Here is a 16078-nt window from a genome sequence, read left to right on the forward strand (position 1 = left end):
GGGGGGGAGGGAGGGAGAGTTCTAAAGTTGCTTTGTGAATCAATACATTAGTAAGGGAGTAAGAAAAGTACATAGACAAAATCCCTGAAAATACTCAGCATATAAGAAGCAAGTGGAGAAAGATGAGCTAATGAAGCAAACAGAAAACAGGCAGTCAGAGAGGTGGGAGGTAAGAAAGTGTGTGTGTAAAGGAAACAAAGACACTTCAAGAAGGAAGGGGTCGCTGGAAGGGTCACACTTCAGACGTACCAGATGAAATGAGGACTGGTAAGTGTGCTTACATGGGATCTAACACTTTGTTTTCCCTGTTTCCCTGCCATACTGCTATTTTCCCTTTGCTACTCTGGCATGGTACTCCTAACAAAGCATTAGCATATAAGCATTTGCTCTGCAGGCCTTGTTTTCTAAGGAATTTTGGCTAAGAGTTAAAGTCAAAGCAGCAATTGGCTATAAAAGTTCTAACTTCTAATTCCTATCCCTGTCAGTACAAAATTTTAGTTTTTAGCAACTGAAAGCAGAGAAGAGGCTGGGCAAGGTGGCTCACACCTATAATCCCGGCACTTTGGGAGGCTGATGTGGGTGAATCACTTGAGGTCAGGAGTTTGAGACCAGCCTGGCCAACATGCCCCTCCCTGTTAGAGAGCCCAATCAATTGGGAGAAGCAAAAGAATTACTTGACAAGAAGAGTAGTACACTTGACTGTCTTGCCTCCGGCCTATGTTAACTCTCCTGATCTCTGTCGAAGTATACTGGATGGGATTTTGATTGTCTTGGTAGCTCACAGCACAATATGGTAGTTTCATCATTTTGATTGCATTATGCTAATTGGATCTGAGAAGCAGGATGCATCAAGTACCTTACGTGCTTTTGACACATTTGCTTCTGAGGTTGTGTTTTCTTCTCTCCTTTTTTTTTTTTTTTTGAAACATAGTCTCACTTTGTTGCCCAGGCTGAAGTGCAGTGGCACCATCTCAGCTCACTGCAAACTCCACCTCCTGGGTTCAAACGATTCTCTTGCCTCAGCTTCCCCAGTAGCTGGGATTACAGGTGTGTGCCACTACACCTGGCTAATTTTTGTATATTTGGCAGAGACAGTGTTTCACCATGTTGGCCAGGCTGGTCTTGAACTCCTGACCTCAGGTAATCCACCCGCCTCGGCCTCTCAAAGTTCTGGGATCATAGGCGTGAGCCACCATGTCCAGCCTGATTTAGTAACTTACCCAAGGGCAGGAGGTAGCCTGGGGGCTTCTATGTGGCCTTTCCTATCTTAAAGAAGTTTATTTCACAGTTCAGAAAATCAAAGTGACAATTTTCCTAGCTTTTAAGTGTATCTGTCTAAATTATACTTTCAGAAGCCAGGGACATAAACATAAGGCCAGTTTACAAAATCTCTGGATACACTGTAATATAATCTTGAGCCAGGGAGTCTATTCATCACCTTTACTCAGGAAACCACCAATCTAACTACAGAGCATAACATTTCAGGTTCCCTGATACTGGCTCTCAGAACATCTAGGTATTCTCCTTTACCCATTGTAGTTGTCTTTGGAAAATGTCACTGGTCCTTTTAGAGATGGATTCTAAAAATATTAATGTATATCCTTACGGTAGTTTTGCAGTTTCCTTCTCAAGGTGACTCAGCCTCCCCTTCAATCAGTGGGCTCTGGGTTTGTAAACTGACTTAGATTTGGAAACTAGCTGAGGGATAACAATGTTCCATTATAATGGCTGGTATCAGCCTTCTGCTTATCAATTCATGCATTTATTTTATAAATCAATTAATACCCTACATGGCTGTCCATCTGTCTTAACCCTAGGAATACTCAAATCTATTGATTATTGTCAAAAATCTTTATGGGACAAGGCATCTTCATTGTCATACTGGTATTGCTGTCCATTATGGTAATCGTATTTACCTTTGTTCTGTTAGTTGAGTGTTATTATTTTCTTTTTGCAAGACTTCCAAAGCTCTCAAGAGCAGTCAGTCTATTCCCCATTCTGTATTATTATTATTGCTCTCATACTAATCAAATACAGCATCCACATAATATTCTAATTCCTTATCTTCTATCTGCAACTCATCCCAGTTAAGCTTTAGTAACTGTCATGCATGCCCCCACATGGAAGGGTTATTACTATCCTGTTTACCACCCAGAAAACAGTTCTGATTGCCTTTAGATAGGTGGGCTAGTCTCTAAAATCCCATCTGTAAGGGTCTGCTTTTAAAGACTGCTCCTGGTACTAGCATTTTTGAACCTATTGTCTCAAGAAAACAAAGTTTAAAGCAAAGGTATGTACATTTTTATGACTGTTTTATTGACTGGTAAAACGGCAGGGAAGCATGAGGAGAAAAAAGAAGTGAGTAGGGAAGATGTAAAAACAAAAAAAGAGATGTGCTACCAAGATGGCCATAGCTTCATTGCAAACAAAGACATTTGCCTGGTCTTCCAGGGATCTCCACAGAGTACATATGAAGCTACTGCCTCTCACAGGAGGAAAGGTGAACAATGCTGGCTTCTTTTTGTCTCCTGTCTCAGTGGTCAAGGTTTACCCTACTCTAGACATGAACTCTCCCACACTTCGGGGTTGTAGTACCCATTCCTCTAAGCAGCTTCTTAGGAGGGCAAAGCCTCTGCAGTCCATTTTGGCCAATGTGCTTCAGTCTTTCCTCCTAGTCAGAACTACACGGGGGCCCCTCGGTGTGTGGGGGCAGGTTAGCAGCAAGGGCTGTGGCTGTGACTTTATGACTATGAGACCTCGTAGCGTTTTTGTGAGAATTTGGTCAAGTAATATCCAATGCCTGGTAGTCAGTAGGCACTCAGTAAATGTTAGCTATTATTATGAATAGTAATTAAGTTAATTTTGTGTGTGTGATTCTTACATGATATGGCTGGTAGGAGCATGTCCCCCATCCCTTCTAAGCCTTTGTTAAGTACCATTGTGCTCAGTCGCACACTGACATAGCCAAATCTAAGCAACTCAACAGTGCCAAGAGCTGTGGTCCACAGCAGCACAGGGCAGTCAATCCACAAGAATGACAACCACCATCTAGGCAGCAAATAATTATGCAATGGAGTGCACTGCTTTTATAGAAATATGACTGGTGATAATGCCTTGCATTCTCTAGCCACCCTAAAACATTCTTTTAAATATTTAACTTGTCTCTGAAACCTACCAAGGAAATAAATTGATAGTGATTTTTGTTCTATAAATCATAGCGACATAGCTCAAAGATAGTTTGCCCATTCACAGAGTCATACATTTGCTTGTGAAACCATCAATACAGGAGTCCTCAACTGTCAAGTGTCTGAAGAATATATTTTCTGTGGGAAATTCATGACATTGTCCTCTGAGTTTGGTTAATCATAAATAAATATTCTTCATTTGATGAATAATTCAAATGTAAGTCTTGTCGCCATGGAAAACAAGGCTCTCTCCTCCCATTTTTCTTAATCAGGCACTCAATGCCACAGTCATAATGTTTACTTCCCTTCAGGGAACAACAGCTCTTGACAAGTGGAAATATGACTTCAGCAAAAAAAACTCCACGCCGTATTTGTTAAACTGCTTCAATATTATGTTTTGATTCCTGCTTTGAATTTATGGAAAGGATTTTTATAGTCAAGGGAAATCTACTGATGAATGTGAGAGGTATGAACCTTGAGACAGTGACAAAGCACATTTTGGGCTCTAAAGAAATACACCATTTACTTGTCTGGAAGCAAGAGCTGAGTTTTTAAAAATAGAAACTGATATCAATCTAATAAAAATATTAGCAGTAACATATATTTAGGTAATTTTGTATCAATTTCCTAAACTATGCTTTCCTGTTGATGATAGATGTTTATCATGAGTGTCTGGCAATTGTGTTGAAACTCTTTGATGACCTGTCTGGGTGTGGTGACCTTGGGAAGACGAGACAGGTAGACCACTTGAGCTCAGGAGTTCAAGACCAGCCTGGGCAACATGGCGGAACTCTGCCTCTAAGAAAATTACAAAAATTAGCCAGGCATGGTGGGGTGCACTTGTGGTCCCAGCTACTCAGGAGGCTGAGGGAGGAGGATCACTTGAGCCTGGAAGATGGAGGTTGCAGTGAACCAAGATCACGCCACTGCACTCCAGCCTGGGTGACTGAGTGAGACCCCATCTCAAAAAAAAAAAAAAAAGGAAACTATTTGATGACCTAGTTGTTACCGTTCCTGGATTTACATCGCTCCCATTACCTGACAACAGATTTGGCTCCATCAGTTCTGATCTTTGGTCTTACACCATAAACATGGCATGGAGCTTCCTGTCTGAATCCCTCAGGCCACCCTCATCAACAACCAGCTGGACCCAACCCATTCCCTAACCCCACCCCTGAGCCTACCTCTGGCCTTTAGGAGTCAGACATACACAGGACATGGAGCCAGGTGCCACTGAAAAGAAACATAAGAAATTTATGATAGAGATATGGAGAAACTATTTGCTTTAGTCTGCACAGGCTACTAGGATAAAAATACCTTTGACTAGGTGTCTTTTAAACAAAAGAAATTCATTTCTCACAGTTCTGGATATAGGAAGTCCAAGATTAAGGCACTAGAAGATCTGGTGTTTGATGAGGGCCAGTTCCTCTTCATCATCTCACAGCCATCATCTTACTGTAACCTCACATGGCAGAAGGGGCAAGGGACCTTTCTCAGGCCTTTTTAATAAAAGCACTAATTCCATTCATGATGGCTTCGCCCTCATGGCCTAATCCCTTCCGTAAGAGCTCCACCCTCTTGTTCCGCCTCCTAATATCTCCCCGGGGAAGTAGAATTTCAACATGTGAATTTCAGGACACACCAACGTTCACGGCGAGACCCTATCTCTACAATCATAAAAAAATTAGCACATGCCTGTGGTCCCAGCAACTCAGGAGGCTGAGGCAGGAGGACTGCTTGAGCCTGGGACGGGAAGCTGCAGTGAGCCCAAATAGTGCCACTGCACTCCAGCCTAGGCAACAGAGCCAGAACCTGCCATAAACAAATAAATAAATAAAATAAATGAGGTAGCTTTACAAGTACTGGCCTAGAAAGATGTCCATACACATTAAGCAACAAGGGCAGGTTGTAAACAACAGGCACCAGAGAGGCTTTACGGTATACTTTAAACAACAGACTGCCCATTCGGTGACGCAACCTGACTCTCTCCTCTCCTCAACCCCGCGGTCTCCTTTCCTCACTACTCCTCCCCTAACACAGCGCCTTTCCATAATCTTCCGTCTTTTTCTCTCAGGGACAGCTCTTCTCTCAGCGTCCCGGATCAGAACCCGGGTAAACTAGCTGCGGACGCAATGCGCTGGCGCCGCAGAACCGCCCAGAACGCGGAGTGGGCGTGTTTTCCCCGCCCCCAGGGCGGAGCCCGAGACCGGTTGGTCCCAGTTAGGGGCCTCCCAGGATTGACTGTCCCTTCCATCCAACCCAAGTGGTCCAACCCGCTTAGGTCACTTCCGGCCTCGCCCGGAAGCGCCTCGCCCTGTGGTGTTTTTTGAGGACTCTGTCAGCTCTTGTTTTTCCTGTTCCCTCCTGCTTTGGATAGTGTTCTGCAGACACTGGTGTTAAGATTGGCATGCTTCCCGCATTTACAGCGAAGCCGTCTAAGAGGGAGGGTTTAGACCAGATTTACTTTAAGAACCCGAGAATTAAAAACCGAATTAAAAAGTTGGCCTTCGCCCTGGAGGAAGATAAAGAGCCCTCTCCATCTCTCATGCTTCCTTGTGTGAACCGAATTTCATACATTACTCAACAAATCGATACCCATGAACTCAGGTACCTTAACCGTGGTAATAGCATTATTACTACTATAATCTATAATAGTATTACTATAGTATTAAAGTAAGTATAGTAATAGCTATTAGTAGCAGCTAGTAGTAATAACCATACATTAGACTCGCAGCGAGCAGTCACTGTTTTGATCCCTAATGTGGTTTGATTGCTGCCTCGGAAACTCATGTTGAAACTTAATACCCAACGTGGCAATATTAAGAACTGGGGTCTTGAAGAGGTGATTCGGTCATGAGGGCTCTGCCATCCTGAATGGACCAATCCATTCATGGGTTAATGGGTTATCACGCAGAGGGATTGGTGAGTTTATAAGAAGAGGATACCTGAGCTAGCACTCTGAGCCCCCTCACCATGTGATGCCCTACATTACCCCTCACTCTGCAGAGTCCCTACTGGCAAGAAGCTGTCACCAGGTGCGGCCTCTTGACCTTGGACTTCTCAGCCTCCTTAACGGTAAGAAATAAATTCCTTTTCTTTATAATACTATTACTATAATATTATTCTTCATAAATTACCTAGTTTCATACATTCTGTTATAAGCAACAGAAAACAGATAATCCCCTTACAACAATGTCACTATCTTTACCCCTAAGGTGGGTCCCACTATCCTTATTTTATAGATGAGGATGCCAAGGCACAGAGATGTTAAGGAACTTGTCCAAGATCACCTTAGTGATAACTGGCAGAGCTTGAATGAGAATTCAAGCAATCTGGCCTCGTGTCCAATAGCACCAACCATTGCATTTTACTTCCTCTCAGAAATAAACCAGGCATAGAGTAAAATTCATCTGTAGTTCAAGAAACAATTTATTGAAGCTTTCTTTTTCGGTCAAGTTTGGAAAACACGGGAGAGAGGATAGGAATGGAGACTGAGAAGATGACCAAGTGGTTCTGAGCTCAGAGGATTGGGAAATTGAAGGAGGTAGATTAGCTAAGGGAACATACAAGTACCTGAAACCTTCTAAAAAATTTTTTTTGAGGTGAAATTCACATAACATAAACTTAGCCATTTTGAAGTGAACAATTCAGTGACAGAACATTCACAGTGTTGCACAACCACCACTTCTATCTAGTTCCAAAACATTCCCGTCACCCCAAAGGAAAACCCCAAACTCGTTAAGGAGTTACTCTTTAATCCCTTCTTCCCCAGTCCCTGGCAACTGCCAGTCTCCATTCTGACTCTATGGATTTACATATTCTAAATATTTCATATAAATGTAATCATACAATAATAAGCCTTTTGTATCTGGCTTCTTTAATTTAGCATGTTTTCAGGGTTTCTCTACATAGCATACATCAGTACTTCATTTTTTTAAATGAGTGAATAAAATTCCATTGTGTGTACATAACACAGTTTATCTATTGATAGACATTTAGACTGTTTCCAATTTTTGGCTGTTGTGAATAGTGCTACTGTGAACATGCATGTACATGTACTTGTTTGAGAAGTTAGTTTCAATTCTTTTGAATATATATGTAGGAATAGAATTGTGGGGCTATATGGTAATTCTGTGTTTAACTTTTTGAGGAACTCCTATATCCTTTTGAAACCCTTCCTTAAGGCTCTAATATTGATATAATAAATAATATTAAATATAATAAATATAAATATTTTGAATCAGACTTTCTCAGTCTCAGCACTGTTGACATTTGGGACCAGAGAATTCTTTGTTGTGGGAGGGCTGACCTTTGGTTATAGGAATTTTAGCAGCAATATTGGCCTCTACTCACTAGATGTCAGTAGCATCCTCCCACTTAAGTCACCAATAATGTCTGGAGACATTGTCAGATACCTTCTGAAAAGCAAAATTGGCCCCCTTCCCACTAAAAATTCTGTTTTAAAGGATTCCCCATAAACTTGGAGCAAATGTGGCTGGCACTAAAGCAGAATACTAAAACAAAGTAATGACCTTTAAGAACTGCATATTCCTTAGAAGTCTTCCTGAGTATACAGGAAGTATTTTTTGTTTACTATGTAATGATGTTTAGAAGTTTTTAGATTTACAAATGTTTGACAACCAGAAAAGTCTTATCATTAAATATTCATATACCTTTCAAATGTAACATCAGTAATAAAAATCCGTCTCATCCACAACGCTAAGAAATAGAGCTTCTCCCCCATCCCAGGCACATTACATACTAAATCACATTTATAGCATACTGCATCACATATTTTTAAGATGGCAACTAGGAGCAAGATTTGTAAGATTTTTTTGATATCATAATATTTATTTTTTCAAATAAAAGTTCAGGCAGGGCCCATGAGGAATGTCATTTTTTTGGTTCAGCCAAATAATGGAAAAACAAAAGCTACTTTCCATTATTGGGATACAGCAAACCAAAATGAATCTTTTACATTTCTTGTTGAAGATCTTGAGTTAGTTGTGGGAAACCAGAGTATGTAAACACCTTTGCCATCACAAAGCTGTTAAGATCAAAACTGTTAGGGAAATGGATCAAGCAGCCTTAGGCACAGATGGTATTGTTGTAGAATCCACAGCAGTTACTAAGGGCCATGGCACTGAACTCCTTGTCTTCCCAGGGACCAGAAAAAGAAGGAGGGTTGGTGCCATTCAGAGAAGTACTGCAAAGAACATCCAGAGAGGTACATATTGGGTCAGTTAGGAACAAAGCAACAAAATATACCAGTAAGTTATACTAAGGAGCTGAAAACAAACAAACAAAAAAACCTGTAAATGGATCCATCAGCCGTGACCAAATAAACAAAACCCAATTACATTTCTTTTCTCATTCATTCCCAAGATAATACTAGCAAGAAACCCTAAACTATGTGTCTGTTCCTTTTCCCAATTCCTAACCACAGTCCATTTGGAAATTTCCAGATATCCCTGAGTCAGAGTGTATGACTTATAATGATTTAATATTGAATTTATTCTAAAAAGTAAGGTGGTATTCCAAGGCCGCCTTCCTCTTGAAAATAGCTTACACTAAATTAGTATAAATTAATTGGACAAAAACATTACATCTTTTATATTCTAGATGCTAATGATCTTTAGTATGTGGCTTTAGAAATCCACCAAAATGCCACAAGAACATAAGAATCAGGCAACATGATGAATGCTCGTCTTTACAAAAAGTAAAATTAGCCAGGCATGGTGACGTGTACCTGGCCTGTAGTCCCAGCTACTTTGGAGGCTGAACTGGGAGGATTGCTTGAGCCCGGGGCAAGATTGTGCCACTGTACTCCAGCCTGGGCAACAGAACAAGATTGTGTCTCAAACAAACAAAAAGAATCAAACTATGCCAGAGCAATGATGACTCCAGCTCATAACTCATCTTTTTTTTTTTTGAGATGGAGTCTCACTCTGTCACCCAGGCTGGAGTGCGATGGCACAATCTCAGCTCTCTGTAGCCTCCACCTCCCAGGTTCAAGCAATTCTCCTGCCTCAGCCTCCCAAGTAGCTGAGATTATAGGCGCCCGCCACTACGCCCAGCTAATTTTTGTATTTTTAGTAAAGACGGGGTTTCATCATGTTGATCAGGTTGGTCTTGAACAGCTGACCTGAGGCGATCCCCCCACCTCGGCCTTCCAAAGTGCTGGGATTACAGGCATGAGCCACCACACCCAGCCATAACTCATCTTTAATAGTGCATCAAAAGAATTTTTTAAAAAATATGTTGGTTGCCTTCTCTGATGATAACCTCCAAACACAGGAGGGGCCCCATTCATTAACTTGGCCCAGTAACCTGTTAAGCAACTAGTACCTGAATATCTACCTATATGGTGAACAGATGACTTAATAACTTCCAAATGTTTGTTTGTTTGTTTGAGACAGGGTCTCATTCTGTCACCCAGACTGGACTGCAGTGGTGTGGATCACAGCTCATTGCACCCTCTAACTCCTGGGCTCAAGTGATCCTGCCACCTCAGCATTCCAAGTAGCTGGGACTACCAGCACACACTACCATGCCAGGCTAGTGTTTTTTTTTTGTTTTTTTTTTTTTTTTTTTTAAGTAGAGATGTGGTTTCACCATGTTGCCCAGGCCGGTCTTGAACTCTTGAGCTTAAGTAATCCTCCTGCCGTAGCCTCCCAAAGTGCTGGGATTACAGGTGTGAGCCACTGTGTCCGGCTGATAACTTTAAAATGTATCTCCAGCTCTGATTTCTCTCTGGAAGCCCAGACCCGAGGTGGTTTTTGAGTACCTTCATAGGGTGCTCCTGCAAATACCTCCAAGTTAACACATCAAAAACTGAATTAAGGCTGGGCATGGTGGCTCAGGCCTGTAATCCCAGCATTTTGGGAGCACAAGATGGGATGATCATTTGAGGCCAGGAGTTCAAGACCAGGCCAAGCAGCAAGTGAGACCCCATCTCAATTAAAAAAATATACAAAATGAAAACTGAATCAAGCCATAATCTCTCTCTTTTACTCCCATTCCTGAAACTAGTCCTCTTCTGTGAATGAATGGCACTCTTTAGACCCACTTGCTCATGCCAGAAAAAAAGATAGTCATTTGAGACTCCTTCCTCTTCATCACCCCACCTCTTCCTCCTATCTAGCCAATGACCAATCCTATTAATTCTACTGGATCTAGTGTATCTCCAACTTCACATCCACTTAGTATCAATTCTTACTGTCTCTCACTAGGACTATTACAGCAGGGTATTTGTTGGACTCCCTGTCATCCAAATGACTACCAGAATGATATTTTGAAACAGCATAGTTGATCATGCCAGTGTTCAGAATTCAGCAGGTCAAAACCTAAATTTCATAAAAGGCTTCTTATAATCTCTCAGCCTTTTTTCCCACAACTCCCTTCACTCACCCATATATTACCACCAATACACACACACCTTTTGATCTGAAGGCACCAAACATTCTAGTTCCTCAAATCCTTCCTTTTGTGTGTTCCAAAACTAGTTCTTTTAGATTAATGATATATCCTCTTATTTTCATATTCTAGATTTTGGTAAACAAGTTCATTTTTACACTACCTGTATTCATCATGATTTTATAAATTTAACTTTATCCTCTCTCAGTCTTCATTTCTGTCTGAAGAAATCTATAATATTTTAGCCACTTATAACCATTGCTAGGTCTTTACCTATAACCTGTCTGTATTCCAGTCACAATAAGTAGAGTAATTTCTTTTTTAAAACTTAACATAAAATAGAGACAAGGTCTCACTATGTTGCCCAGGCTTGTCTTGAACTCCTGGACTCAAGCAATACTCCCGCTTTGGCCTCCCAGATTGTGGGATTGGATGTGTAAGCCACCATGCCCAGCCAGTAGAGTAATTTCTTATCAGTGAAAGCATTCTTCTTTACTTCTTCCCTTGCTGCTCTGCTTCTCAGTAGCCCGCCAACACAGGTAAACCCTGTCACTGGAGCATACTAAGCTAATAATGAAGATGCACTCTATAAGAGAAAAGAACACTGATCAAGGCCATTACCAGTGCCCACAGCCCTTCTCATACACTATTCAATCTCAACAGGATTACCCTGGAGACCTGAGGACCATGGGTAAGAAAAGGGAATGGGGTCCTGGTGCTCACCTCTGAAAGAGCCCTCTGCAGCACACGTAGGTCTCGTAGGTTCTATTGGTGAAACTTGTGTTTAGGAAGGAGACACAGTCAGCTTCAGCTCCCCTGGGGACATAGAGGATTCCTGGATAAAGGAGACAGAGATACCAAGGGAAAGATTTGACACATGCTTCTCAAGGCTCTTCATTCTTTCTGTACGAATTGAGGACACTGTTGATTAGGTGCCTTTGCCATGTTTCTGTGGAATCGATGGGTAAATCAACATTCCGAAAGACATCCTGTCATGATCTAGGGAAGTGATCTCTGCTGCCCCTGTACTCAAGGACAATTCCACCTTCCTCATATTATTCCTCCAACCATCACCCTTATGCAGCAGTATCTCCATCAGGGCTGAGGCACCTACCTGCCACACAGGCACTGATAAGGGATACACAGGCCCCTGTGAAGAGGGCTCTGACCACAACCTTGGACAAGTCACTCTTCCGGTGAGGTACTATTGATGCTGCAGACAATAAAATAAAATAATTAAAGCTTTTTCCCACCAGGCAATCAGGTAAATCCCATGAGTCCCGACTTAGAAGAAAGCAGAGGAACAAAACACAGCTGATGAAGAGCATCCTTATTACCATCCACCTGAGACTGGCCAGTGTTGCCCTAAGAAGTGTGTGTATACATTTGTCCTGAGGGATCACTAACTTAGACTTCCCTCAGATCAAGGATTGAGTGTCTGACCCTCACTTTAATGGTTCTGTGAACATACCCGAGATGTATCTGGATCAAGCAAGGCTCTGGATTGATCCAGACAGGTACAAATGCCTGGCGTTCGCTGCTTGAGATGTGCACTCTTAAGCCTGGACCAGAATTAGATGAACTATTTTGAGACACAGGGCTAAGGAAAGCAACACTCACCTAAGACTTAGCCACACAATGCATGCATATCCCACTACTAGATGGCAATCTCATAATCAGACAGTAATCAGGCATCAAGACTAGAACAATGTAGACAGGTGTTTAACAGAAGAGGAAAAGGTAAATTGGAAGGGAATTATTTCCCCCTTAAATTAAATTGGCTACCAAATACATGAATTAAATGACTACCTCAGAATATAATTGCCTTTAAAAAGGGACACACTGAGCTATATTTATTATAATATATTCCAAGATTCATTCCTTCCTTCCTTCCTTCCTTCCTTCCATCCTTCCTTCCTTCCTTCCTTCCTTCTATCCTTCCTTCCTTCCTTTCTTTCCTTACCTTCTTTTTTTCTTTCTACAGGACCTCCCCCTGTCATCCATACCAGAGTGCAATGGTACCATCACAGCTTACTGTAGCCTCTATTTGGGTTCAAGCAGTCCTCCCACCTCAGCCTCCTGAGTAGCTAGGACTACAGGCATACGTGCAAACATGCCCAGCTAATTTTTAAATTATTTGTAGAGACAGAATCTCACTATGTTGGCCCCAGGCTGCTCTCAAACTCCTATAGCAAGCAATTCTCCTGCATTGGCCTTCAAGTGTTGGGATTATAGGCGTGAGCCACCACATCCAGCCTGAGACCCATTTCTAACTTGGATCTTCCAAACTTGGGATCTGCTAGTCATCCCTGTGCCCCTGCACTCAAGGACAATTCCACTTTCCTCATATTATTCCTCCACCCGTCACCCCCATCCAGCAGTATCTCCAACAGCCTAAACAGATCTATGTCTGCTTCAAAGACCCACTCCTTTAACATTTGTACTTGCAGATTTAAATCCAACACTTTATACTACTCTCCCTTACTTTCTATCTGCCTTATGTGCCTGCTGCTTTTATTTGTTTTAATTTCTTGTGCTTCCATTGAAGACAACTAATGAGCAGCCTAATTTCAAAAAGTGTCTTCGCCGGGCGCGGTGGCTCACGCCTGTAATCCCAGCACTTTGGGAGGCCGAGGCGGGTGGATCACGAGGTCGAGAGATTGAGACCATCCTGGTCAACATAGTGAAACCCCATCTCTACTAAAAATACAAAAAATCAGCTGGGCATGGTGGCGCGTGCCTGTAATCCCAGCTACTCAGGAGGCTGAGGCAGGAGAATTGCCTGAACCCAGGAGGCGGAGGTTGCGGTGAGCCGAGATCGCGCCATTGCACTCCAGCCTGGGCAACAAGAGCGAAACTCAGTCTCAAAAAAAAAAAAAAAAGGAAAAAAAAAAGTGTCTTCACTACTGAATAAAATACAAGGCCAGGTGCAGTGGCTCACACCTGTAATCCCAACATTTTCGGAGACCACAGTGACAGATCACTTGAGTTCAAGACCAGCTTGGCCAACATGGTGAAACTCTGTTTCTTCTAAAAATACGAAAAAAAAGAATAATGGGCTTGGTGGCACACACTTGTAATTTCAGCTGCTCAGGAGGCTGAGGCACGAGAAAGGCTTGGACCCAGGAGGTGGAGGTTGAAATGAGCTGAGATCACACCACTGCACTCCAGCCTGGGCAACAGAATGAGACTGTCAAAAAGAAAGGAAAGAAGAAAAGAAAAGAGAGAGAGAAAGAGGCAGCAGAGAGGGAGGGAGGAAGAGAGATCTTATATATGCTCTATTCCAATTTAATGACAAAATAGAAATAATATCATTATGTTTTCTTCCTCATAGAGAAAATGAAAATAAAATTAGCCTTTGAGGCCTCCAATCCAAAGGAAAAAAAGTAACTTAATTTGAGATTAGGGCTCTGTGCGTAGCCAGGTAGCATGACTGCCAATTAGGTCCAAGTCAATTACAATCTAAGAAATGGGTCCATTTCACATCGGCTTCCTTATCTGATCCCAACTTGTACTGAAGCACTAAGACTGCCTGCTACAGAAGCTGGGCTCTGGCCCTTACTGGGGAGCTGGGAAAATGGATGAACTCACTCAAGCCTCCTAGTGTGATTCCTATGGAACTAAGATTGGCAAATCCACAGAGTGAAAATGTTGTAATGATTTCAGCTCTCACCTGGGGAAAACAAAAATAAATAAGCAAATAAATTCAGTCCCATTTATGCAGTCTTATAATCAAAATAGAAGTTCTAGAGTACAGACAGCCCCCAGTCTTTTCCATGGTTTCCCAAGGAATATGAAAGGATGCTCAGAAAATAACTGGTTTCCTGAGTTACTATAGGGATAATGACATGGAAACCACCATGGGCCTCACTGCCCAACGCTGTTCTTGTTGAAGGCTATGGATAAAGAGAAGGCCTTGGAATGAGAAGGATTATGAAGGAAGAGGAGAGAGGAAAAGGAAGAGATAAAGAATGTTAATTTGGAGCAATTTAAACTTAAAATGAAGAAGGAGACCATAGACCATCAAAAGACAGTTTCTGCCCTGGACTGCCCCAGCTGTAAAGACCTAGCGATTAATTATAGAGAGAAGTTGGGTCAGAGTTGGGGCGGTGGTTGGGGGGTATGGCGGGTAATAGCATGCATCCCTATAATAGCTCAGGCACTGCAGATGAGCCTGCTAGGTATACTCTTCTGTTTGCTTTGTAATTAGGCCTGCGACCCTGGAAAGGTATCTGTGGGTCTGCAACATACCTGTGTGGCACTTTCTGTCTACCCTCAGATAATCATGGCTGAGACCTCACAGTGTTTATGCGTTTTCGATTGTCACTTACAGAAATCCACTGTTTCTCTCCCTCAATCCACTCTTCCACTCCAGAGAGACGTTTGTTCTTATATTGAGACAGTTGCTGATAGGCCACAAACTCATTTGTGAAGAACTTGATTCCCACCAGCTCAGCCACCATTGGACAATCTGTCCACTCTACACCCATCATGAAAACCATGGGCCTTAGAATATAGGAGCAGATGACCTGAGTGAAAGAGAGAGATCCCAGGAAAAAGAAGGACTAATAACAAAGGTCAGGTACCAATGACCTTCTCTGGAGCCTTGGCCCAATCTCCTCCACCCTTCTATTCATGCTCTCTCTTAGCTTACTGTGGGTCAGGAGGATGTGCATGGTTGAAGGGCTACCTAACCACATCCCAGAGAGAGCCTGGGATATAATATAATATAATCATTTACCTGGAAAGTGAGCCCCTGTATGTCCACCAATTCCCCCAGCCAGGAGAGGGCAGCATTGATGAAGGCTAACACAGCCAAAAAGGCAACCAGGTTGGCTGCTACATTAGCAGCAAGGCCTATGGCATCTGTGGCTCCGTTGCTTGCAGCTTCCAGGACATTCCTCTCCTTCCTGTGGTTATTGGGCAGAGGGAAAGAGTAGGGTATCTAGAGTAGTCTCAGCCCCTCAGAGAAGAGATATCCTACTGTCCCTATTGTACAGGAGGAGGGTGCAAGGCCAGTGTAGAAGGTGACAGGAGTTCCTCAGTGACACTATTAGTGGAAATTACTCTGAAGCAGTATCAGATATAATTGTCATATAATTGCACTGATGGCAAGGATAGAGAGCTAGTGGCATACAGAAGCTAGTGCCAGGTGGGAGGGTTAAATGAAGAAAACCAGCATAATTAGCAAGCAGCAGAGATAGGCAAGAAGGAATATGGAATCGCATTATTCCCCCTCAGGGAGACGTGAAGTCTCTACCACCAAAGTGCCACTCTTAACTGCAGCTCACCATCTCTCAAAGTATTTTTGCCTCCTTGGACTCACCCACGGGGCAGTTTTACCCCCTCCTCACTCTTGAACTTGGACTCCTCCACTTCTGGATATGCCAGTTTTGACAAGGCAAGAGCACAAGGGGCAGCCATCACAGAGGCAGAAATCAGGGATGATGCATCAACCTGTAAGGCCAGACTTAGGC

General features: G+C 42.6%; 1 protein-coding gene across 22 annotated transcripts in view; it reads right to left on the minus strand.

The window, feature by feature from the left end:
• SLC28A2 (solute carrier family 28 member 2) overlaps positions 1 to 16078 on the minus strand; it is a 75912-nt gene that overhangs the window by 25498 nt on the left and 34336 nt on the right. For 11 of the 22 annotated variants that reach the window (XM_032297577.1, XM_032297572.1, XM_032297584.1 and 8 more), the window contains 7 exons: positions 15928 to 16058; positions 15342 to 15511; positions 14933 to 15147; positions 14193 to 14274; positions 11716 to 11814; positions 11325 to 11436; positions 6591 to 8391 (listed from right to left, as the gene is read on the minus strand). In XM_032297577.1, the coding sequence (XP_032153468.1) occupies positions 8274 to 8391; positions 11325 to 11436; positions 11716 to 11814; positions 14193 to 14274; positions 14933 to 15147; positions 15342 to 15511; positions 15928 to 16058 (927 nt within the window). In that variant the 3' untranslated portion in view covers positions 6591 to 8273. Of the gene's footprint in view, positions 1 to 6590; positions 8392 to 10994; positions 11188 to 11324; positions 11437 to 11715; positions 11815 to 13726; positions 13774 to 14192; positions 14275 to 14932; positions 15148 to 15341; positions 15512 to 15927; positions 16059 to 16078 lie in introns of those variants that run through there. The other 11 variants (XR_004274901.1, XR_004274900.1, XR_004274902.1 and 8 more) reach the window with 6 other exon arrangements.

The sequence above is a fragment of the Sapajus apella genome, unplaced genomic scaffold (genome assembly GCF_009761245.1).
Source record: "Sapajus apella isolate SASKATOON/1434 unplaced genomic scaffold, GSC_monkey_1.0 scaffold37, whole genome shotgun sequence".
Classification (NCBI taxonomy): domain Eukaryota; kingdom Metazoa; phylum Chordata; class Mammalia; order Primates; family Cebidae; genus Sapajus; species Sapajus apella.